The 26,691-nt window shown below is 22.2% G+C and overlaps 1 protein-coding gene and 10 pseudogenes across 11 annotated transcripts; all 11 read right to left on the reverse strand.

Moving 5' to 3' along the window:
- Positions 1–325: 325 nt before the first annotated feature.
- On the reverse strand, positions 326–1,148 carry PBANKA_0006401 (annotated as a pseudogene). Its single transcript is given in 4 exon segments — positions 326–397; positions 488–655; positions 658–965; positions 968–1,148. Coding segments are annotated over 4 exon segments (729 nt in total).
- A 1,467-nt stretch (positions 1,149–2,615) lies between these two features.
- On the reverse strand, positions 2,616–3,438 carry PBANKA_0006501 (annotated as a pseudogene). Its single transcript is given in 4 exon segments — positions 2,616–2,687; positions 2,778–2,945; positions 2,948–3,255; positions 3,258–3,438. Coding segments are annotated over 4 exon segments (729 nt in total).
- Positions 3,439–4,905: 1,467 nt separating this feature from the next.
- PBANKA_0006600 lies at positions 4,906–5,728 on the reverse strand (annotated as a pseudogene). Its single transcript is given in 4 exon segments — positions 4,906–4,977; positions 5,068–5,235; positions 5,238–5,545; positions 5,548–5,728. Coding segments are annotated over 4 exon segments (729 nt in total).
- A 1,467-nt stretch (positions 5,729–7,195) lies between these two features.
- Positions 7,196–8,021, reverse strand: PBANKA_0006701 (annotated as a pseudogene). Its single transcript is given in 4 exon segments — positions 7,196–7,267; positions 7,358–7,525; positions 7,528–7,835; positions 7,838–8,021. Coding segments are annotated over 4 exon segments (732 nt in total).
- A 1,464-nt stretch (positions 8,022–9,485) lies between these two features.
- Positions 9,486–10,308, reverse strand: PBANKA_0006800 (annotated as a pseudogene). Its single transcript is given in 4 exon segments — positions 9,486–9,557; positions 9,648–9,815; positions 9,818–10,125; positions 10,128–10,308. Coding segments are annotated over 4 exon segments (729 nt in total).
- Positions 10,309–11,775: 1,467 nt separating this feature from the next.
- PBANKA_0006900 lies at positions 11,776–12,598 on the reverse strand (annotated as a pseudogene). Its single transcript is given in 4 exon segments — positions 11,776–11,847; positions 11,938–12,105; positions 12,108–12,415; positions 12,418–12,598. Coding segments are annotated over 4 exon segments (729 nt in total).
- A 1,467-nt stretch (positions 12,599–14,065) lies between these two features.
- PBANKA_0007000 lies at positions 14,066–14,885 on the reverse strand (annotated as a pseudogene). Its single transcript is given in 4 exon segments — positions 14,066–14,137; positions 14,228–14,395; positions 14,398–14,705; positions 14,708–14,885. Coding segments are annotated over 4 exon segments (726 nt in total).
- Positions 14,886–16,355: 1,470 nt separating this feature from the next.
- PBANKA_0007100 lies at positions 16,356–17,178 on the reverse strand (annotated as a pseudogene). The gene is given in 4 exon segments: positions 16,356–16,427; positions 16,518–16,685; positions 16,688–16,995; positions 16,998–17,178. Coding segments are annotated over 4 exon segments (729 nt in total).
- A 1,467-nt stretch (positions 17,179–18,645) lies between these two features.
- Positions 18,646–19,468, reverse strand: PBANKA_0007200 (annotated as a pseudogene). Its single transcript is given in 4 exon segments — positions 18,646–18,717; positions 18,808–18,975; positions 18,978–19,285; positions 19,288–19,468. Coding segments are annotated over 4 exon segments (729 nt in total).
- Positions 19,469–20,935: 1,467 nt separating this feature from the next.
- On the reverse strand, positions 20,936–21,758 carry PBANKA_0007300 (annotated as a pseudogene). The gene is given in 4 exon segments: positions 20,936–21,007; positions 21,098–21,265; positions 21,268–21,575; positions 21,578–21,758. Coding segments are annotated over 4 exon segments (729 nt in total).
- A 1,332-nt stretch (positions 21,759–23,090) lies between these two features.
- Positions 23,091–24,304, reverse strand: PBANKA_0007401 (BIR protein; the record flags this gene model as incomplete). Its single annotated transcript, XM_034563722.1, has 3 exons — positions 23,091–23,165; positions 23,256–24,161; positions 24,287–24,304. 3 exons carry the CDS (start codon positions 24,302–24,304, stop codon positions 23,091–23,093), a joined length of 999 nt encoding a protein of 332 aa, XP_034424510.1.
- Between the last annotated feature and the right edge of the window lie 2,387 nt (positions 24,305–26,691).

Here is a 26,691-nt window from a genome sequence, read left to right on the forward strand (position 1 = left end):
ACCATACGTAAATGGTATATATATTTAATCAACATTTATAGACCAATAAATATTATAAAATTATTAAAAATTAAATATAATACTTGTCCCTAACCCGAATGTGAGTTTCACAAACATAACCCTGACCCACAACATAAAAACTGTTTAAAAATTATACAAAAGGAGTACAAAAATATTATAACTATACATATATAAAATTATATATTATTGATTATATTATTTAATTATTCTTATATACCCAATAATTATGGTAAAAAATTATTTATTTTCAAATAGACAATTTCTTAACATATATCAATCATTATTACTATTCCTGAGATAGCCATTACTCTTCGAGTCTTATATTAATTTTCTTCTTTATTTTTTTACATTTTTTTCGAAATCCAAATAACGAATACTAATATAAAAATGGTAAACATATTATATATTTTTTGATAATCACATATAAGTAATCACGAAAATAATTTACAAATCCCTTATTATTTACCTTATAAGAAATTCCCAAACAAATTGGTATTGCAACTAATATCGATAAAACTATAATTAATTTATTTACTAGTGCTGACCCTGATAATGTGATGTTAGAACTCGGTTCAGAACTTTGTGCAGGATTTTGTATTGTGTTTATCGGTGAAATGGATGGAATATCACTACAATCAACTTTATATTACAATAATTTTTAAAATTATTATAATCATTTGATAATCTAGACAATAATTTATAATATGGACTATCTTCAGTAATATCAGAAACGTTATTAAGTTCATTATATTTTGCAACAAATTCCTTAGCTTTTTCTAAATATTTCTTGCATGTTGGTTTGTTTGCATCAATTTCATTATACATGTTACATAATTATTTAAATGCACCATAAAATTTAGACATGTCTGTAATATTAATACTCATAAAACATTCGTTTCCTTTTATAAACTCCTTAAAATTATTATATCCCGTTTTATTTTTTAATCAATTACTACAATCATCATAATTATTATTATTTTTTTACAATTAGTATAATGACTGTTATTCTTTATATGCGCTTCATAAAATTCATTTAGCTTTTTGATTTTCCTATCTTTCTTTAGCTTTAACATATAACTTAACCATATCATAATATATATAATAAATGCTTCAGATTTTTCTTTAAACTATCAATATTAATATTTTGCTCGAACAACCATAGACCATAAACCCCTAAACCACAAACCCTAAACCCTGAACCATAAACCTGAACCCTAAACCCTGAACCATAAACCTGAACCCTAAACCCTGAACCATAAACCTGAACCCTAAACCACAAACCCTAAACCCTGAACCATAAACCCCTAAACCCAAATTAACATATTTCAGTTTTAGTCATTGATACAATATTATATATATTAGTACAATAACGCTAATTTTATATACCGAATTGTTTATAAGTATTATAGAAAAATATGACATTACATTTTATTTATATATTTATATTTTAACTATTTTAAAATATAATTTATTTATACCTCAAAACTATCAAATTTATAAATTAATAGTGATTAATATATTATTATACCTTTATAGTAAATAAATTAATATATAGAGAACTATTTATATCAATATAAATTATAATTTTAACATAAATGTAAATTATTGAAATTAAAAAAGTGAGTATTATATATATTTATAATTTATGAATTTATTATACACATATATATAGTGTATTTTTTATGTATTACTAAAAATGTTAGATGTATAAAACATCTTTTATAGATAATGTTGTATTGTCGATTCTCGATCGGTATTCCATGCATCTATATTTTATGACTACCTATTCTATATTGGTAATATGTTTAATTAACAATAAAAATATTCCCATTAAGCTGAAGGTATATTATAATGTAGATGAATATTCAAAATGAATCATCTTATAATTCATACCCAGCCTCATATATAATTCTATTATTACAGTTCAATTGACATAATATAATTTAAATTAAAGTAACTGTAGACAAATTATAAGCTTTACTAAATAGAATTTTCATCAAATAAAGAAACATATTGCGTTATGCATAATTCGATGTAACCACATATTAACAAATTTTATATAATAGGAATTATAGCATGATATGAATGCATATGTAGTCAATATATATATTAATATATACAATACAAATATTTTACTTTAACCATATTAAATCGGCATGAGCACTCAATTATATATACTATAATTTATGAAAAAATGTGATGTGGTCGTTTTCATATTAATTCCCGTACCCCTTTTTTGGTTACACATTTAGACTTCATCTAGAGATTAACCATACGTAAATGGTATATATATTTAATCAACATTTATAGACCAATAAATATTATAAAATTATTAAAAATTAAATATAATACTTGTCCCTAACCCGAATGTGAGTTTCACAAACATAACCCTGACCCACAACATAAAAACTGTTTAAAAATTATACAAAAGGAGTACAAAAATATTATAACTATACATATATAAAATTATATATTATTGATTATATTATTTAATTATTCTTATATACCCAATAATTATGGTAAAAAATTATTTATTTTCAAATAGACAATTTCTTAACATATATCAATCATTATTACTATTCCTGAGATAGCCATTACTCTTCGAGTCTTATATTAATTTTCTTCTTTATTTTTTTACATTTTTTTCGAAATCCAAATAACGAATACTAATATAAAAATGGTAAACATATTATATATTTTTTGATAATCACATATAAGTAATCACGAAAATAATTTACAAATCCCTTATTATTTACCTTATAAGAAATTCCCAAACAAATTGGTATTGCAACTAATATCGATAAAACTATAATTAATTTATTTACTAGTGCTGACCCTGATAATGTGATGTTAGAACTCGGTTCAGAACTTTGTGCAGGATTTTGTATTGTGTTTATCGGTGAAATGGATGGAATATCACTACAATCAACTTTATATTACAATAATTTTTAAAATTATTATAATCATTTGATAATCTAGACAATAATTTATAATATGGACTATCTTCAGTAATATCAGAAACGTTATTAAGTTCATTATATTTTGCAACAAATTCCTTAGCTTTTTCTAAATATTTCTTGCATGTTGGTTTGTTTGCATCAATTTCATTATACATGTTACATAATTATTTAAATGCACCATAAAATTTAGACATGTCTGTAATATTAATACTCATAAAACATTCGTTTCCTTTTATAAACTCCTTAAAATTATTATATCCCGTTTTATTTTTTAATCAATTACTACAATCATCATAATTATTATTATTTTTTTACAATTAGTATAATGACTGTTATTCTTTATATGCGCTTCATAAAATTCATTTAGCTTTTTGATTTTCCTATCTTTCTTTAGCTTTAACATATAACTTAACCATATCATAATATATATAATAAATGCTTCAGATTTTTCTTTAAACTATCAATATTAATATTTTGCTCGAACAACCATAGACCATAAACCCCTAAACCACAAACCCTAAACCCTGAACCATAAACCTGAACCCTAAACCCTGAACCATAAACCTGAACCCTAAACCCTGAACCATAAACCTGAACCCTAAACCACAAACCCTAAACCCTGAACCATAAACCCCTAAACCCAAATTAACATATTTCAGTTTTAGTCATTGATACAATATTATATATATTAGTACAATAACGCTAATTTTATATACCGAATTGTTTATAAGTATTATAGAAAAATATGACATTACATTTTATTTATATATTTATATTTTAACTATTTTAAAATATAATTTATTTATACCTCAAAACTATCAAATTTATAAATTAATAGTGATTAATATATTATTATACCTTTATAGTAAATAAATTAATATATAGAGAACTATTTATATCAATATAAATTATAATTTTAACATAAATGTAAATTATTGAAATTAAAAAAGTGAGTATTATATATATTTATAATTTATGAATTTATTATACACATATATATAGTGTATTTTTTATGTATTACTAAAAATGTTAGATGTATAAAACATCTTTTATAGATAATGTTGTATTGTCGATTCTCGATCGGTATTCCATGCATCTATATTTTATGACTACCTATTCTATATTGGTAATATGTTTAATTAACAATAAAAATATTCCCATTAAGCTGAAGGTATATTATAATGTAGATGAATATTCAAAATGAATCATCTTATAATTCATACCCAGCCTCATATATAATTCTATTATTACAGTTCAATTGACATAATATAATTTAAATTAAAGTAACTGTAGACAAATTATAAGCTTTACTAAATAGAATTTTCATCAAATAAAGAAACATATTGCGTTATGCATAATTCGATGTAACCACATATTAACAAATTTTATATAATAGGAATTATAGCATGATATGAATGCATATGTAGTCAATATATATATTAATATATACAATACAAATATTTTACTTTAACCATATTAAATCGGCATGAGCACTCAATTATATATACTATAATTTATGAAAAAATGTGATGTGGTCGTTTTCATATTAATTCCCGTACCCCTTTTTTGGTTACACATTTAGACTTCATCTAGAGATTAACCATACGTAAATGGTATATATATTTAATCAACATTTATAGACCAATAAATATTATAAAATTATTAAAAATTAAATATAATACTTGTCCCTAACCCGAATGTGAGTTTCACAAACATAACCCTGACCCACAACATAAAAACTGTTTAAAAATTATACAAAAGGAGTACAAAAATATTATAACTATACATATATAAAATTATATATTATTGATTATATTATTTAATTATTCTTATATACCCAATAATTATGGTAAAAAATTATTTATTTTCAAATAGACAATTTCTTAACATATATCAATCATTATTACTATTCCTGAGATAGCCATTACTCTTCGAGTCTTATATTAATTTTCTTCTTTATTTTTTTACATTTTTTTCGAAATCCAAATAACGAATACTAATATAAAAATGGTAAACATATTATATATTTTTTGATAATCACATATAAGTAATCACGAAAATAATTTACAAATCCCTTATTATTTACCTTATAAGAAATTCCCAAACAAATTGGTATTGCAACTAATATCGATAAAACTATAATTAATTTATTTACTAGTGCTGACCCTGATAATGTGATGTTAGAACTCGGTTCAGAACTTTGTGCAGGATTTTGTATTGTGTTTATCGGTGAAATGGATGGAATATCACTACAATCAACTTTATATTACAATAATTTTTAAAATTATTATAATCATTTGATAATCTAGACAATAATTTATAATATGGACTATCTTCAGTAATATCAGAAACGTTATTAAGTTCATTATATTTTGCAACAAATTCCTTAGCTTTTTCTAAATATTTCTTGCATGTTGGTTTGTTTGCATCAATTTCATTATACATGTTACATAATTATTTAAATGCACCATAAAATTTAGACATGTCTGTAATATTAATACTCATAAAACATTCGTTTCCTTTTATAAACTCCTTAAAATTATTATATCCCGTTTTATTTTTTAATCAATTACTACAATCATCATAATTATTATTATTTTTTTACAATTAGTATAATGACTGTTATTCTTTATATGCGCTTCATAAAATTCATTTAGCTTTTTGATTTTCCTATCTTTCTTTAGCTTTAACATATAACTTAACCATATCATAATATATATAATAAATGCTTCAGATTTTTCTTTAAACTATCAATATTAATATTTTGCTCGAACAACCATAGACCATAAACCCCTAAACCACAAACCCTAAACCCTGAACCATAAACCTGAACCCTAAACCCTGAACCATAAACCTGAACCCTAAACCCTGAACCATAAACCTGAACCCTAAACCACAAACCCTAAACCCTGAACCATAAACCCCTAAACCCAAATTAACATATTTCAGTTTTAGTCATTGATACAATATTATATATATTAGTACAATAACGCTAATTTTATATACCGAATTGTTTATAAGTATTATAGAAAAATATGACATTACATTTTATTTATATATTTATATTTTAACTATTTTAAAATATAATTTATTTATACCTCAAAACTATCAAATTTATAAATTAATAGTGATTAATATATTATTATACCTTTATAGTAAATAAATTAATATATAGAGAACTATTTATATCAATATAAATTATAATTTTAACATAAATGTAAATTATTGAAATTAAAAAAGTGAGTATTATATATATTTATAATTTATGAATTTATTATACACATATATATAGTGTATTTTTTATGTATTACTAAAAATGTTAGATGTATAAAACATCTTTTATAGATAATGTTGTATTGTCGATTCTCGATCGGTATTCCATGCATCTATATTTTATGACTACCTATTCTATATTGGTAATATGTTTAATTAACAATAAAAATATTCCCATTAAGCTGAAGGTATATTATAATGTAGATGAATATTCAAAATGAATCATCTTATAATTCATACCCAGCCTCATATATAATTCTATTATTACAGTTCAATTGACATAATATAATTTAAATTAAAGTAACTGTAGACAAATTATAAGCTTTACTAAATAGAATTTTCATCAAATAAAGAAACATATTGCGTTATGCATAATTCGATGTAACCACATATTAACAAATTTTATATAATAGGAATTATAGCATGATATGAATGCATATGTAGTCAATATATATATTAATATATACAATACAAATATTTTACTTTAACCATATTAAATCGGCATGAGCACTCAATTATATATACTATAATTTATGAAAAAATGTGATGTGGTCGTTTTCATATTAATTCCCGTACCCCTTTTTTGGTTACACATTTAGACTTCATCTAGAGATTAACCATACGTAAATGGTATATATATTTAATCAACATTTATAGACCAATAAATATTATAAAATTATTAAAAATTAAATATAATACTTGTCCCTAACCCGAATGTGAGTTTCACAAACATAACCCTGACCCACAACATAAAAACTGTTTAAAAATTATACAAAAGGAGTACAAAAATATTATAACTATACATATATAAAATTATATATTATTGATTATATTATTTAATTATTCTTATATACCCAATAATTATGGTAAAAAATTATTTATTTTCAAATAGACAATTTCTTAACATATATCAATCATTATTACTATTCCTGAGATAGCCATTACTCTTCGAGTCTTATATTAATTTTCTTCTTTATTTTTTTACATTTTTTTCGAAATCCAAATAACGAATACTAATATAAAAATGGTAAACATATTATATATTTTTTGATAATCACATATAAGTAATCACGAAAATAATTTACAAATCCCTTATTATTTACCTTATAAGAAATTCCCAAACAAATTGGTATTGCAACTAATATCGATAAAACTATAATTAATTTATTTACTAGTGCTGACCCTGATAATGTGATGTTAGAACTCGGTTCAGAACTTTGTGCAGGATTTTGTATTGTGTTTATCGGTGAAATGGATGGAATATCACTACAATCAACTTTATATTACAATAATTTTTAAAATTATTATAATCATTTGATAATCTAGACAATAATTTATAATATGGACTATCTTCAGTAATATCAGAAACGTTATTAAGTTCATTATATTTTGCAACAAATTCCTTAGCTTTTTCTAAATATTTCTTGCATGTTGGTTTGTTTGCATCAATTTCATTATACATGTTACATAATTATTTAAATGCACCATAAAATTTAGACATGTCTGTAATATTAATACTCATAAAACATTCGTTTCCTTTTATAAACTCCTTAAAATTATTATATCCCGTTTTATTTTTTAATCAATTACTACAATCATCATAATTATTATTATTTTTTTACAATTAGTATAATGACTGTTATTCTTTATATGCGCTTCATAAAATTCATTTAGCTTTTTGATTTTCCTATCTTTCTTTAGCTTTAACATATAACTTAACCATATCATAATATATATAATAAATGCTTCAGATTTTTCTTTAAACTATCAATATTAATATTTTGCTCGAACAACCATAGACCATAAACCCCTAAACCACAAACCCTAAACCCTGAACCATAAACCTGAACCCTAAACCCTGAACCATAAACCTGAACCCTAAACCCTGAACCATAAACCTGAACCCTAAACCACAAACCCTAAACCCTGAACCATAAACCCCTAAACCCAAATTAACATATTTCAGTTTTAGTCATTGATACAATATTATATATATTAGTACAATAACGCTAATTTTATATACCGAATTGTTTATAAGTATTATAGAAAAATATGACATTACATTTTATTTATATATTTATATTTTAACTATTTTAAAATATAATTTATTTATACCTCAAAACTATCAAATTTATAAATTAATAGTGATTAATATATTATTATACCTTTATAGTAAATAAATTAATATATAGAGAACTATTTATATCAATATAAATTATAATTTTAACATAAATGTAAATTATTGAAATTAAAAAAGTGAGTATTATATATATTTATAATTTATGAATTTATTATACACATATATATAGTGTATTTTTTATGTATTACTAAAAATGTTAGATGTATAAAACATCTTTTATAGATAATGTTGTATTGTCGATTCTCGATCGGTATTCCATGCATCTATATTTTATGACTACCTATTCTATATTGGTAATATGTTTAATTAACAATAAAAATATTCCCATTAAGCTGAAGGTATATTATAATGTAGATGAATATTCAAAATGAATCATCTTATAATTCATACCCAGCCTCATATATAATTCTATTATTACAGTTCAATTGACATAATATAATTTAAATTAAAGTAACTGTAGACAAATTATAAGCTTTACTAAATAGAATTTTCATCAAATAAAGAAACATATTGCGTTATGCATAATTCGATGTAACCACATATTAACAAATTTTATATAATAGGAATTATAGCATGATATGAATGCATATGTAGTCAATATATATATTAATATATACAATACAAATATTTTACTTTAACCATATTAAATCGGCATGAGCACTCAATTATATATACTATAATTTATGAAAAAATGTGATGTGGTCGTTTTCATATTAATTCCCGTACCCCTTTTTTGGTTACACATTTAGACTTCATCTAGAGATTAACCATACGTAAATGGTATATATATTTAATCAACATTTATAGACCAATAAATATTATAAAATTATTAAAAATTAAATATAATACTTGTCCCTAACCCGAATGTGAGTTTCACAAACATAACCCTGACCCACAACATAAAAACTGTTTAAAAATTATACAAAAGGAGTACAAAAATATTATAACTATACATATATAAAATTATATATTATTGATTATATTATTTAATTATTCTTATATACCCAATAATTATGGTAAAAAATTATTTATTTTCAAATAGACAATTTCTTAACATATATCAATCATTATTACTATTCCTGAGATAGCCATTACTCTTCGAGTCTTATATTAATTTTCTTCTTTATTTTTTTACATTTTTTTCGAAATCCAAATAACGAATACTAATATAAAAATGGTAAACATATTATATATTTTTTGATAATCACATATAAGTAATCACGAAAATAATTTACAAATCCCTTATTATTTACCTTATAAGAAATTCCCAAACAAATTGGTATTGCAACTAATATCGATAAAACTATAATTAATTTATTTACTAGTGCTGACCCTGATAATGTGATGTTAGAACTCGGTTCAGAACTTTGTGCAGGATTTTGTATTGTGTTTATCGGTGAAATGGATGGAATATCACTACAATCAACTTTATATTACAATAATTTTTAAAATTATTATAATCATTTGATAATCTAGACAATAATTTATAATATGGACTATCTTCAGTAATATCAGAAACGTTATTAAGTTCATTATATTTTGCAACAAATTCCTTAGCTTTTTCTAAATATTTCTTGCATGTTGGTTTGTTTGCATCAATTTCATTATACATGTTACATAATTATTTAAATGCACCATAAAATTTAGACATGTCTGTAATATTAATACTCATAAAACATTCGTTTCCTTTTATAAACTCCTTAAAATTATTATATCCCGTTTTATTTTTTAATCAATTACTACAATCATCATAATTATTATTATTTTTTTACAATTAGTATAATGACTGTTATTCTTTATATGCGCTTCATAAAATTCATTTAGCTTTTTGATTTTCCTATCTTTCTTTAGCTTTAACATATAACTTAACCATATCATAATATATATAATAAATGCTTCAGATTTTTCTTTAAACTATCAATATTAATATTTTGCTCGAACAACCATAGACCATAAACCCCTAAACCACAAACCCTAAACCCTGAACCATAAACCTGAACCCTAAACCCTGAACCATAAACCTGAACCCTAAACCCTGAACCATAAACCTGAACCCTAAACCACAAACCCTAAACCCTGAACCATAAACCCCTAAACCCAAATTAACATATTTCAGTTTTAGTCATTGATACAATATTATATATATTAGTACAATAACGCTAATTTTATATACCGAATTGTTTATAAGTATTATAGAAAAATATGACATTACATTTTATTTATATATTTATATTTTAACTATTTTAAAATATAATTTATTTATACCTCAAAACTATCAAATTTATAAATTAATAGTGATTAATATATTATTATACCTTTATAGTAAATAAATTAATATATAGAGAACTATTTATATCAATATAAATTATAATTTTAACATAAATGTAAATTATTGAAATTAAAAAAGTGAGTATTATATATATTTATAATTTATGAATTTATTATACACATATATATAGTGTATTTTTTATGTATTACTAAAAATGTTAGATGTATAAAACATCTTTTATAGATAATGTTGTATTGTCGATTCTCGATCGGTATTCCATGCATCTATATTTTATGACTACCTATTCTATATTGGTAATATGTTTAATTAACAATAAAAATATTCCCATTAAGCTGAAGGTATATTATAATGTAGATGAATATTCAAAATGAATCATCTTATAATTCATACCCAGCCTCATATATAATTCTATTATTACAGTTCAATTGACATAATATAATTTAAATTAAAGTAACTGTAGACAAATTATAAGCTTTACTAAATAGAATTTTCATCAAATAAAGAAACATATTGCGTTATGCATAATTCGATGTAACCACATATTAACAAATTTTATATAATAGGAATTATAGCATGATATGAATGCATATGTAGTCAATATATATATTAATATATACAATACAAATATTTTACTTTAACCATATTAAATCGGCATGAGCACTCAATTATATATACTATAATTTATGAAAAAATGTGATGTGGTCGTTTTCATATTAATTCCCGTACCCCTTTTTTGGTTACACATTTAGACTTCATCTAGAGATTAACCATACGTAAATGGTATATATATTTAATCAACATTTATAGACCAATAAATATTATAAAATTATTAAAAATTAAATATAATACTTGTCCCTAACCCGAATGTGAGTTTCACAAACATAACCCTGACCCACAACATAAAAACTGTTTAAAAATTATACAAAAGGAGTACAAAAATATTATAACTATACATATATAAAATTATATATTATTGATTATATTATTTAATTATTCTTATATACCCAATAATTATGGTAAAAAATTATTTATTTTCAAATAGACAATTTCTTAACATATATCAATCATTATTACTATTCCTGAGATAGCCATTACTCTTCGAGTCTTATATTAATTTTCTTCTTTATTTTTTTACATTTTTTTCGAAATCCAAATAACGAATACTAATATAAAAATGGTAAACATATTATATATTTTTTGATAATCACATATAAGTAATCACGAAAATAATTTACAAATCCCTTATTATTTACCTTATAAGAAATTCCCAAACAAATTGGTATTGCAACTAATATCGATAAAACTATAATTAATTTATTTACTAGTGCTGACCCTGATAATGTGATGTTAGAACTCGGTTCAGAACTTTGTGCAGGATTTTGTATTGTGTTTATCGGTGAAATGGATGGAATATCACTACAATCAACTTTATATTACAATAATTTTTAAAATTATTATAATCATTTGATAATCTAGACAATAATTTATAATATGGACTATCTTCAGTAATATCAGAAACGTTATTAAGTTCATTATATTTTGCAACAAATTCCTTAGCTTTTTCTAAATATTTCTTGCATGTTGGTTTGTTTGCATCAATTTCATTATACATGTTACATAATTATTTAAATGCACCATAAAATTTAGACATGTCTGTAATATTAATACTCATAAAACATTCGTTTCCTTTTATAAACTCCTTAAAATTATTATATCCCGTTTTATTTTTTAATCAATTACTACAATCATCATAATTATTATTATTTTTTTACAATTAGTATAATGACTGTTATTCTTTATATGCGCTTCATAAAATTCATTTAGCTTTTTGATTTTCCTATCTTTCTTTAGCTTTAACATATAACTTAACCATATCATAATATATATAATAAATGCTTCAGATTTTTCTTTAAACTATCAATATTAATATTTTGCTCGAACAACCATAGACCATAAACCCCTAAACCACAAACCCTAAACCCTGAACCATAAACCTGAACCCTAAACCCTGAACCATAAACCTGAACCCTAAACCCTGAACCATAAACCTGAACCCTAAACCACAAACCCTAAACCCTGAACCATAAACCCCTAAACCCAAATTAACATATTTCAGTTTTAGTCATTGATACAATATTATATATATTAGTACAATAACGCTAATTTTATATACCGAATTGTTTATAAGTATTATAGAAAAATATGACATTACATTTTATTTATATATTTATATTTTAACTATTTTAAAATATAATTTATTTATACCTCAAAACTATCAAATTTATAAATTAATAGTGATTAATATATTATTATACCTTTATAGTAAATAAATTAATATATAGAGAACTATTTATATCAATATAAATTATAATTTTAACATAAATGTAAATTATTGAAATTAAAAAAGTGAGTATTATATATATTTATAATTTATGAATTTATTATACACATATATATAGTGTATTTTTTATGTATTACTAAAAATGTTAGATGTATAAAACATCTTTTATAGATAATGTTGTATTGTCGATTCTCGATCGGTATTCCATGCATCTATATTTTATGACTACCTATTCTATATTGGTAATATGTTTAATTAACAATAAAAATATTCCCATTAAGCTGAAGGTATATTATAATGTAGATGAATATTCAAAATGAATCATCTTATAATTCATACCCAGCCTCATATATAATTCTATTATTACAGTTCAATTGACATAATATAATTTAAATTAAAGTAACTGTAGACAAATTATAAGCTTTACTAAATAGAATTTTCATCAAATAAAGAAACATATTGCGTTATGCATAATTCGATGTAACCACATATTAACAAATTTTATATAATAGGAATTATAGCATGATATGAATGCATATGTAGTCAATATATATATTAATATATACAATACAAATATTTTACTTTAACCATATTAAATCGGCATGAGCACTCAATTATATATACTATAATTTATGAAAAAATGTGATGTGGTCGTTTTCATATTAATTCCCGTACCCCTTTTTTGGTTACACATTTAGACTTCATCTAGAGATTAACCATACGTAAATGGTATATATATTTAATCAACATTTATAGACCAATAAATATTATAAAATTATTAAAAATTAAATATAATACTTGTCCCTAACCCGAATGTGAGTTTCACAAACATAACCCTGACCCACAACATAAAAACTGTTTAAAAATTATACAAAAGGAGTACAAAAATATTATAACTATACATATATAAAATTATATATTATTGATTATATTATTTAATTATTCTTATATACCCAATAATTATGGTAAAAAATTATTTATTTTCAAATAGACAATTTCTTAACATATATCAATCATTATTACTATTCCTGAGATAGCCATTACTCTTCGAGTCTTATATTAATTTTCTTCTTTATTTTTTTACATTTTTTTCGAAATCCAAATAACGAATACTAATATAAAAATGGTAAACATATTATATATTTTTTGATAATCACATATAAGTAATCACGAAAATAATTTACAAATCCCTTATTATTTACCTTATAAGAAATTCCCAAACAAATTGGTATTGCAACTAATATCGATAAAACTATAATTAATTTATTTACTAGTGCTGACCCTGATAATGTGATGTTAGAACTCGGTTCAGAACTTTGTGCAGGATTTTGTATTGTGTTTATCGGTGAAATGGATGGAATATCACTACAATCAACTTTATATTACAATAATTTTTAAAATTATTATAATCATTTGATAATCTAGACAATAATTTATAATATGGACTATCTTCAGTAATATCAGAAACGTTATTAAGTTCATTATATTTTGCAACAAATTCCTTAGCTTTTTCTAAATATTTCTTGCATGTTGGTTTGTTTGCATCAATTTCATTATACATGTTACATAATTATTTAAATGCACCATAAAATTTAGACATGTCTGTAATATTAATACTCATAAAACATTCGTTTCCTTTTATAAACTCCTTAAAATTATTATATCCCGTTTTATTTTTTAATCAATTACTACAATCATCATAATTATTATTATTTTTTTACAATTAGTATAATGACTGTTATTCTTTATATGCGCTTCATAAAATTCATTTAGCTTTTTGATTTTCCTATCTTTCTTTAGCTTTAACATATAACTTAACCATATCATAATATATATAATAAATGCTTCAGATTTTTCTTTAAACTATCAATATTAATATTTTGCTCGAACAACCATAGACCATAAACCCCTAAACCACAAACCCTAAACCCTGAACCATAAACCTGAACCCTAAACCCTGAACCATAAACCTGAACCCTAAACCCTGAACCATAAACCTGAACCCTAAACCACAAACCCTAAACCCTGAACCATAAACCCCTAAACCCAAATTAACATATTTCAGTTTTAGTCATTGATACAATATTATATATATTAGTACAATAACGCTAATTTTATATACCGAATTGTTTATAAGTATTATAGAAAAATATGACATTACATTTTATTTATATATTTATATTTTAACTATTTTAAAATATAATTTATTTATACCTCAAAACTATCAAATTTATAAATTAATAGTGATTAATATATTATTATACCTTTATAGTAAATAAATTAATATATAGAGAACTATTTATATCAATATAAATTATAATTTTAACATAAATGTAAATTATTGAAATTAAAAAAGTGAGTATTATATATATTTATAATTTATGAATTTATTATACACATATATATAGTGTATTTTTTATGTATTACTAAAAATGTTAGATGTATAAAACATCTTTTATAGATAATGTTGTATTGTCGATTCTCGATCGGTATTCCATGCATCTATATTTTATGACTACCTATTCTATATTGGTAATATGTTTAATTAACAATAAAAATATTCCCATTAAGCTGAAGGTATATTATAATGTAGATGAATATTCAAAATGAATCATCTTATAATTCATACCCAGCCTCATATATAATTCTATTATTACAGTTCAATTGACATAATATAATTTAAATTAAAGTAACTGTAGACAAATTATAAGCTTTACTAAATAGAATTTTCATCAAATAAAGAAACATATTGCGTTATGCATAATTCGATGTAACCACATATTAACAAATTTTATATAATAGGAATTATAGCATGATATGAATGCATATGTAGTCAATATATATATTAATATATACAATACAAATATTTTACTTTAACCATATTAAATCGGCATGAGCACTCAATTATATATACTATAATTTATGAAAAAATGTGATGTGGTCGTTTTCATATTAATTCCCGTACCCCTTTTTTGGTTACACATTTAGACTTCATCTAGAGATTAACCATACGTAAATGGTATATATATTTAATCAACATTTATAGACCAATAAATATTATAAAATTATTAAAAATTAAATATAATACTTGTCCCTAACCCGAATGTGAGTTTCACAAACATAACCCTGACCCACAACATAAAAACTGTTTAAAAATTATACAAAAGGAGTACAAAAATATTATAACTATACATATATAAAATTATATATTATTGATTATATTATTTAATTATTCTTATATACCCAATAATTATGGTAAAAAATTATTTATTTTCAAATAGACAATTTCTTAACATATATCAATCATTATTACTATTCCTGAGATAGCCATTACTCTTCGAGTCTTATATTAATTTTCTTCTTTATTTTTTTACATTTTTTTCGAAATCCAAATAACGAATACTAATATAAAAATGGTAAACATATTATATATTTTTTGATAATCACATATAAGTAATCACGAAAATAATTTACAAATCCCTTATTATTTACCTTATAAGAAATTCCCAAACAAATTGGTATTGCAACTAATATCGATAAAACTATAATTAATTTATTTACTAGTGCTGACCCTGATAATGTGATGTTAGAACTCGGTTCAGAACTTTGTGCAGGATTTTGTATTGTGTTTATCGGTGAAATGGATGGAATATCACTACAATCAACTTTATATTACAATAATTTTTAAAATTATTATAATCATTTGATAATCTAGACAATAATTTATAATATGGACTATCTTCAGTAATATCAGAAACGTTATTAAGTTCATTATATTTTGCAACAAATTCCTTAGCTTTTTCTAAATATTTCTTGCATGTTGGTTTGTTTGCATCAATTTCATTATACATGTTACATAATTATTTAAATGCACCATAAAATTTAGACATGTCTGTAATATTAATACTCATAAAACATTCGTTTCCTTTTATAAACTCCTTAAAATTATTATATCCCGTTTTATTTTTTAATCAATTACTACAATCATCATAATTATTATTATTTTTTTACAATTAGTATAATGACTGTTATTCTTTATATGCGCTTCATAAAATTCATTTAGCTTTTTGATTTTCCTATCTTTCTTTAGCTTTAACATATAACTTAACCATATCATAATATATATAATAAATGCTTCAGATTTTTCTTTAAACTATCAATATTAATATTTTGCTCGAACAACCATAGACCATAAACCCCTAAACCACAAACCCTAAACCCTGAACCATAAACCTGAACCCTAAACCCTGAACCATAAACCTGAACCCTAAACCCTGAACCATAAACCTGAACCCTAAACCACAAACCCTAAACCCTGAACCATAAACCCCTAAACCCAAATTAACATATTTCAGTTTTAGTCATTGATACAATATTATATATATTAGTACAATAACGCTAATTTTATATACCGAATTGTTTATAAGTATTATAGAAAAATATGACATTACATTTTATTTATATATTTATATTTTAACTATTTTAAAATATAATTTATTTATACCTCAAAACTATCAAATTTATAAATTAATAGTGATTAATATATTATTATACCTTTATAGTAAATAAATTAATATATAGAGAACTATTTATATCAATATAAATTATAATTTTAACATAAATGTAAATTATTGAAATTAAAAAAGTGAGTATTATATATATTTATAATTTATGAATTTATTATACACATATATATAGTGTATTTTTTATGTATTACTAAAAATGTTAGATGTATAAAACATCTTTTATAGATAATGTTGTATTGTCGATTCTCGATCGGTATTCCATGCATCTATATTTTATGACTACCTATTCTATATTGGTAATATGTTTAATTAACAATAAAAATATTCCCATTAAGCTGAAGGTATATTATAATGTAGATGAATATTCAAAATGAATCATCTTATAATTCATACCCAGCCTCATATATAATTCTATTATTACAGTTCAATTGACATAATATAATTTAAATTAAAGTAACTGTAGACAAATTATAAGCTTTACTAAATAGAATTTTCATCAAATAAAGAAACATATTGCGTTATGCATAATTCGATGTAACCACATATTAACAAATTTTATATAATAGGAATTATAGCATGATATGAATGCATATGTAGTCAATATATATATTAATATATACAATACAAATATTTTACTTTAACCATATTAAATCGGCATGAGCACTCAATTATATATACTATAATTTATGAAAAAATGTGATGTGGTCGTTTTCATATTAATTCCCGTACCCCTTTTTTGGTTACACATTTAGACTTCATCTAGAGATTAACCATACGTAAATGGTATATATATTTAATCAACATTTATAGACCAATAAATATTATAAAATTATTAAAAATTAAATATAATACTTGTCCCTAACCCGAATGTGAGTTTCACAAACATAACCCTGACCCACAACATAAAAACTGTTTAAAAATTATACAAAAGGAGTACAAAAATATTATAACTATACATATATAAAATTATATATTATTGATTATATTATTTAATTATTCTTATATACCCAATAATTATGGTAAAAAATTATTTATTTTCAAATAGACAATTTCTTAACATATATCAATCATTATTACTATTCCTGAGATAGCCATTACTCTTCGAGTCTTATATTAATTTTCTTCTTTATTTTTTTACATTTTTTTCGAAATCCAAATAACGAATACTAATATAAAAATGGTAAACATATTATATATTTTTTGATAATCACATATAAGTAATCACGAAAATAATTTACAAATCCCTTATTATTTACCTTATAAGAAATTCCCAAACAAATTGGTATTGCAACTAATATCGATAAAACTATAATTAATTTATTTACTAGTGCTGACCCTGATAATGTGATGTTAGAACTCGGTTCAGAACTTTGTGCAGGATTTTGTATTGTGTTTATCGGTGAAATGGATGGAATATCACTACAATCAACTTTATATTACAATAATTTTTAAAATTATTATAATCATTTGATAATCTAGACAATAATTTATAATATGGACTATCTTCAGTAATATCAGAAACGTTATTAAGTTCATTATATTTTGCAACAAATTCCTTAGCTTTTTCTAAATATTTCTTGCATGTTGGTTTGTTTGCATCAATTTCATTATACATGTTACATAATTATTTAAATGCACCATAAAATTTAGACATGTCTGTAATATTAATACTCATAAAACATTCGTTTCCTTTTATAAACTCCTTAAAATTATTATATCCCGTTTTATTTTTTAATCAATTACTACAATCATCATAATTATTATTATTTTTTTACAATTAGTATAATGACTGTTATTCTTTATATGCGCTTCATAAAATTCATTTAGCTTTTTGATTTTCCTATCTTTCTTTAGCTTTAACATATAACTTAACCATATCATAATATATATAATAAATGCTTCAGATTTTTCTTTAAACTATCAATATTAATATTTTGCTCGAACAACCATAGACCATAAACCCCTAAACCACAAACCCTAAACCCTGAACCATAAACCTGAACCCTAAACCCTGAACCATAAACCTGAACCCTAAACCCTGAACCATAAACCTGAACCCTAAACCACAAACCCTAAACCCTGAACCATAAACCCCTAAACCCAAATTAACATATTTCAGTTTTAGTCATTGATACAATATTATATATATTAGTACAATAACGCTAATTTTATATACCGAATTGTTTATAAGTATTATAGAAAAATATGACATTACATTTTATTTATATATTTATATTTTAACTATTTTAAAATATAATTTATTTATACCTCAAAACTATCAAATTTATAAATTAATAGTGATTAATATATTATTATACCTTTATAGTAAATAAATTAATATATAGAGAACTATTTATATCAATATAAATTATAATTTTAACATAAATGTAAATTATTGAAATTAAAAAAGTGAGTATTATATATATTTATAATTTATGAATTTATTATACACATATATATAGTGTATTTTTTATGTATTACTAAAAATGTTAGATGTATAAAACATCTTTTATAGATAATGTTGTATTGTCGATTCTCGATCGGTATTCCATGCATCTATATTTTATGACTACCTATTCTATATTGGTAATATGTTTAATTAACAATAAAAATATTCCCATTAAGCTGAAGGTATATTATAATGTAGATGAATATTCAAAATGAATCATCTTATAATTCATACCCAGCCTCATATATAATTCTATTATTACAGTTCAATTGACATAATATAATTTAAATTAAAGTAACTGTAGACAAATTATAAGCTTTACTAAATAGAATTTTCATCAAATAAAGAAACATATTGCGTTATGCATAATTCGATGTAACCACATATTAACAAATTTTATATAATAGGAATTATAGCATGATATGAATGCATATGTAGTCAATATATATATTAATATATACAATACAAATATTTTACTTTAACCATATTAAATCGGCATGAGCACTCAATTATATATACTATAATTTATGAAAAAATGTGATGTGGTCGTTTTCATATTAATTCCCGTACCCCTTTTTTGGTTACACATTTAGACTTCATCTAGAGATTAACCATACGTAAATGGTATATATATTTAATCAACATTTATAGACCAATAAATATTATAAAATTATTAAAAATTAAATATAATACTTGTCCCTAACCCGAATGTGAGTTTCACAAACATAACCCTGACCCACAACATAAAAACTGTTTAAAAATTATACAAAAGGAGTACAAAAATATTATAACTATACATATATAAAATTATATATTATTGATTATATTATTTAATTATTCTTATATACCCAATAATTATGGTAAAAAATTATTTATTTTCAAATAGACAATTTCTTAACATATATCAATCATTATTACTATTCCTGAGATAGCCATTACTCTTCGAGTCTTATATTAATTTTCTTCTTTATTTTTTTACATTTTTTTCGAAATCCAAATAACGAATACTAATATAAAAATGGTAAACATATTATATATTTTTTGATAATCACATATAAGTAATCACGAAAATAATTTACAAATCCCTTATTATTTACCTTATAAGAAATTCCCAAACAAATTGGTATTGCAACTAATATCGATAAAACTATAATTAATTTATTTACTAGTGCTGACCCTGATAATGTGATGTTAGAACTCGGTTCAGAACTTTGTGCAGGATTTTGTATTGTGTTTATCGGTGAAATGGATGGAATATCACTACAATCAACTTTATATTACAATAATTTTTAAAATTATTATAATCATTTGATAATCTAGACAATAATTTATAATATGGACTATCTTCAGTAATATCAGAAACGTTATTAAGTTCATTATATTTTGCAACAAATTCCTTAGCTTTTTCTAAATATTTCTTGCATGTTGGTTTGTTTGCATCAATTTCATTATACATGTTACATAATTATTTAAATGCACCATAAAATTTAGACATGTCTGTAATATTAATACTCATAAAACATTCGTTTCCTTTTATAAACTCCTTAAAATTATTATATCCCGTTTTATTTTTTAATCAATTACTACAATCATCATAATTATTATTATTTTTTTACAATTAGTATAATGACTGTTATTCTTTATATGCGCTTCATAAAATTCATTTAGCTTTTTGATTTTCCTATCTTTCTTTAGCTTTAACATATAACTTAACCATATCATAATATATATAATAAATGCTTCAGATTTTTCTTTAAACTATCAATATTAATATTTTGCTCGAACAACCATAGACCATAAACCCCTAAACCACAAACCCTAAACCCTGAACCATAAACCTGAACCCTAAACCCTGAACCATAAACCTGAACCCTAAACCCTGAACCATAAACCTAACCCTAAACCACAAACCCTAAACCCTGAACCATAAACCCCTAAACCCAAATTAACATATTTCAGTTTTAGTCATTGATACAATATTATATATATTAGTACAATAACGCTAATTTTATATACCGAATTGTTTATAAGTATTATAGAAAAATATGACATTACATTTTATTTATATATTTATATTTTAACTATTTTAAAATATAATTTATTTATACCTCAAAACTATCAAATTTATAAATTAATAGTGATTAATATATTATTATACCTTTATAGTAAATAAATTAATATATAGAGAACTATTTATATCAATATAAATTATAATTTTAACATAAATGTAAATTATTGAAATTAAAAAAGTGAGTATTATATATATTTATAATTTATGAATTTATTATACACATATATATAGTGTATTTTTTATGTATTACTAAAAATGTTAGATGTATAAAACATCTTTTATAGATAATGTTGTATTGTCGATTCTCGATCGGTATTCCATGCATCTATATTTTATGACTACCTATTCTATATTGGTAATATGTTTAATTAACAATAAAAATATTCCCATTAAGCTGAAGGTATATTATAATGTAGATGAATATTCAAAATGAATCATCTTATAATTCATACCCAGCCTCATATATAATTCTATTATTACAGTTCAATTGACATAATATAATTTAAATTAAAGTAACTGTAGACAAATTATAAGCTTTACTAAATAGAATTTTCATCAAATAAAGAAACATATTGCGTTATGCACATTTCAATATAGTTATGATTATCAAGCTCTATATAATAAATAATTATCATGTATCATATGAATTAATATAGACATTTTATTTTAATCTTATTAAATCCATATGAACACTCAATTATATATAACTTATGAAAAAAATGGAATGTGGCTCTTTTCATATTAATGGTTATATCCACTTATGGGTTCCATATTTGGTCTTTTGAACTTCTCGAAATTAAACATACGCGTATAGTACATATATTAAATTAGTGTTCAAATTATAAAAAATTAAATGCAATATAATACTTAACTCTAACCCAATTATGGATTCCCCAACATAAAAACTATATAAAAATTATGATCAAAAATTACTTCGAAATAGACAGCTTCTTAAAATATATAAATCATTATTACTATTCCTGAAATCTTCATTAATCTTCGAATCATATATTAATGATTCATTTTCTTCTTTTTTTTAGTTTTTCTCTTAAATATTGTCTTTGAAGTCGTTTCCAAAATCCAAATAACGAATACTAATATAAAAATTTTTTAAATTGTATAATTTATTTATATTCACAAATTAGTCAGTGTTGAATATATTTTTTATTTGACTTATTATTTACCTTATATGAAATTCCTAATAAAATTATTGTTGCAACCAATATAAATGGAATTGGAATTAGTTTGCTTATTGTCAATGAACTCGATAGTGTTTTTTCAGAATCTGATACATCAGTTTCAGAAATTGATACTTCAATTTCAGTACTTGATGGTAGCGTTTCACTCGAGAACATATCTTGTGATCCATTAGGCCTTAAAGAAATTTGTGTTTTTTTTTCCATTATAAGACTTGGTAGTTTACTTCTTATATTAGAATCATAATAAGTATTTTTAAAAGAAGTATAATCATTTGATAATGTAGACAATATTTTATTATATGAATTCCCTTGAATATTATTAGAATCATTCTTAAGTTCATTATGTTTATTAACAAAATTATTAGCATATTTTAAATATGTTTCGTCATTATCATTTTTTTTAGCATTATTAATCATGTTGCATAACATTTTAAATACATCATAAAGATTAGACATATTTTCATTAGAAATATCCATGAATTCTTTTTTTTTATCTATAAGATCCTTATAACTATTATACCCCTCAACACCATCTATAGTATTAGTATACTTTTCATTATTATTTATATTTCTAGTATAAAAATCGTTAAATGTGTTGATTCCGTCATGTGTTTTTTGATTTAACTTATAGCCTAACCACATCATAAAGTATACAACAACATCAATTTTTCCATCTGCATAATTCGAAAATTTATTACTATCACCATAAAATTTATTAAATAACCATAAAGACCCAGCATTAATCTTATCAACATCAGTCTTACATTCTTTATTGTTTTCTGAATCTCCATTAGGGCAATAGGCATTGAGTGATGCATTTTTAAAATCATATTCTCCAGAATCTTTCAATTCATCGGGAAAAAACTTCCATATAGTTTCAAACTCTCCACACTAAGAAACCGTTTTAAAAAATAAAATAAAAATGTCTATTAAAATAAATATGTTATTAATTTATAGATAATATAATATCAAAAATGTGTAATAACAAACATTTCTATTCAATAAATTGTATGTACCACTTTACTAATTGCCATATTGAAAATTTATTTTTGAACTATAAATTAAGTACATATTAATTTCATATATATTGCATAAAAATGGAAACGTAAACTTGAATTTTCTATACAACAATTATCTGTAGTTAACCACATTTTATTTTTAGATTAATTTAAAATTAATATAAAGTAATAATACAATAGTAACATCATAGTAAGTTTATATATTATTTATACAGATTAGCCAAACTACATTAAATTGGAGATATTTAATACATTTTGGTCATATATATAACATAATTTATGCTTAAACTCATGATTATTAATAATATCTATTATATTTTTATTATAAATTTTAAGGAATTTTATAATGAATTTAAAAAATATATACATATGCTCTAATGCAAAACATAAACGTCCTGAAATTTAAATACTTCACAAATATAAAAATAAAGAAAATTGTCATTATTAGAATCCTTTAAAGTGTATAAATACTCATTTTTTAAAATATAATAAACACTTATATACTTGTTTCTAATACTATATACCACTTTTTTATTAAAATTATAGTATTTTCAAATTAAGTTGCATGGTTCCCTTTTCTAATTCCATATACATAATTTTAATATTGTTTTTAATGAATATAAATAAGTTCATAATCCATCTTAATGAGTCAAATAATTTTATTTTTATTCCTATATACTTCAATTTAAAAATATATCTTATTGGGTAATTTTATAATACATTTTGCATATTTTTTCCACTGTTAAAACGAAAATTAGTACTGAACACATACTTATTATGTTATTTATAAGGCCAAATAAGTATTTAATGTAAATAGTTTTTAAAGTAATACTTAGTAAATATTAAATATATAACATTTAAATAAGTATTGATGCAAATTTTAAAGTATAATAGAAAACTATGTTTAATTGGGTTGTTGTATTGTCCTTTAAGGGGAGAGATATAAGATACATTTGCTCTTTTAATATATAAATTTAGATAAATATTTACTAAATGTTCTGAATTGTTCATTTCTATCCTATATATTTTATTGTTATAGTTATCAATGTATATACAATCAAATAATTTATTAAAAATTCTATATTTTATTAATTCTATGACAAAACAGTGCTATTTTAAATTTAAAAATGATGAGTCATTAAACAATGATAATATAATACGCGTTAATATGAAATAATAAAATGACATTTAACATGAATTGAGTCTTTAACCTTTTCTTTACTTATCAAGTTGTTTAGAATATAAAACCACATATCCCAAATTGGATCTTTAACAAATATATAAAAAGGATACCTTTATAATGTATTATTATGTGTCTTTTCGAAAAAAATATTTAATTATATGAAATTTTCGCAATAAAACAATATTTCAATATTAGTAAAGTATTTTATTAGGTTATATGTATAGGCATATAATAATAATACATTCTATCTACCATATTATTTATAATTATTAAAATATTATATGAAATTTTATTAATATTTTAACTATTTTAAAATATAATTTATTTATCCCTCAAAAGTCGAAAGTTTAAAAATGAATAGTCATTAATATATTATTATACCTTATGATAAATTAAGGCATATAAAGCAACTTCTATTATTACTAATTAATTTTAATACAGATGTAAAATACAAAAAGAGAATAGTAACTACAATTAAAACTTCAAAAATATTGTATATATACTGCGATTTTTATTGTATTATTAAAAATGGTAGATGCATAACATATATTTTATAGATAATGTTGTATTCTCGAATCTCGATCGATATTTATGAATCTATATTTTATGATTATTTATTATATATTGGTAATATGTTTATTTAATCTTAAAAACACATATTAATATGAATATATATTGTAGTGTAGACAACTGTTTCAAATGAATCTAATTATAATTTATGCCTTCATATATAATAATATTATACTGCTCAGTTATTAAAATATAATTTAAATTAAAATAAATATGATCTAATAAGTTTTACTAAATAAAATATTTCATCTAATAACGAAATATATTGTGTTATGCATAATTCAATATATCTATGGGTTAAATTTTCTTATATTATAGATGATAAGGGTTCTTATATATAGTTAGCCAACAATTAGAAATAAAGTATAAAATATGAAGCTATAATATTGTCACATTTAATATATATCATCGAATTAGATAGAAGCATTACAACTTATAAAAAAATGTTATGCGATCCCTTTTTGTTGCATATTTAGACATAATCTCGAGATTAAACATATGAGATGGTACATATATTTAATAAACATTTACAGACCAAAAATATTATCAAAATATAAAAAAATTAAATTACAATATCCCCGAACCTTAACTCAAAACGAAGATTCAGTGAACAAAACTATAACCCATAATACATAACCTTGACCCATCA

This window comes from Plasmodium berghei (genome assembly GCF_900002375.2).
Source record: "Plasmodium berghei ANKA genome assembly, contig: PbANKA_00_2, whole genome shotgun sequence".
Taxonomy (NCBI): domain Eukaryota; phylum Apicomplexa; class Aconoidasida; order Haemosporida; family Plasmodiidae; genus Plasmodium; species Plasmodium berghei.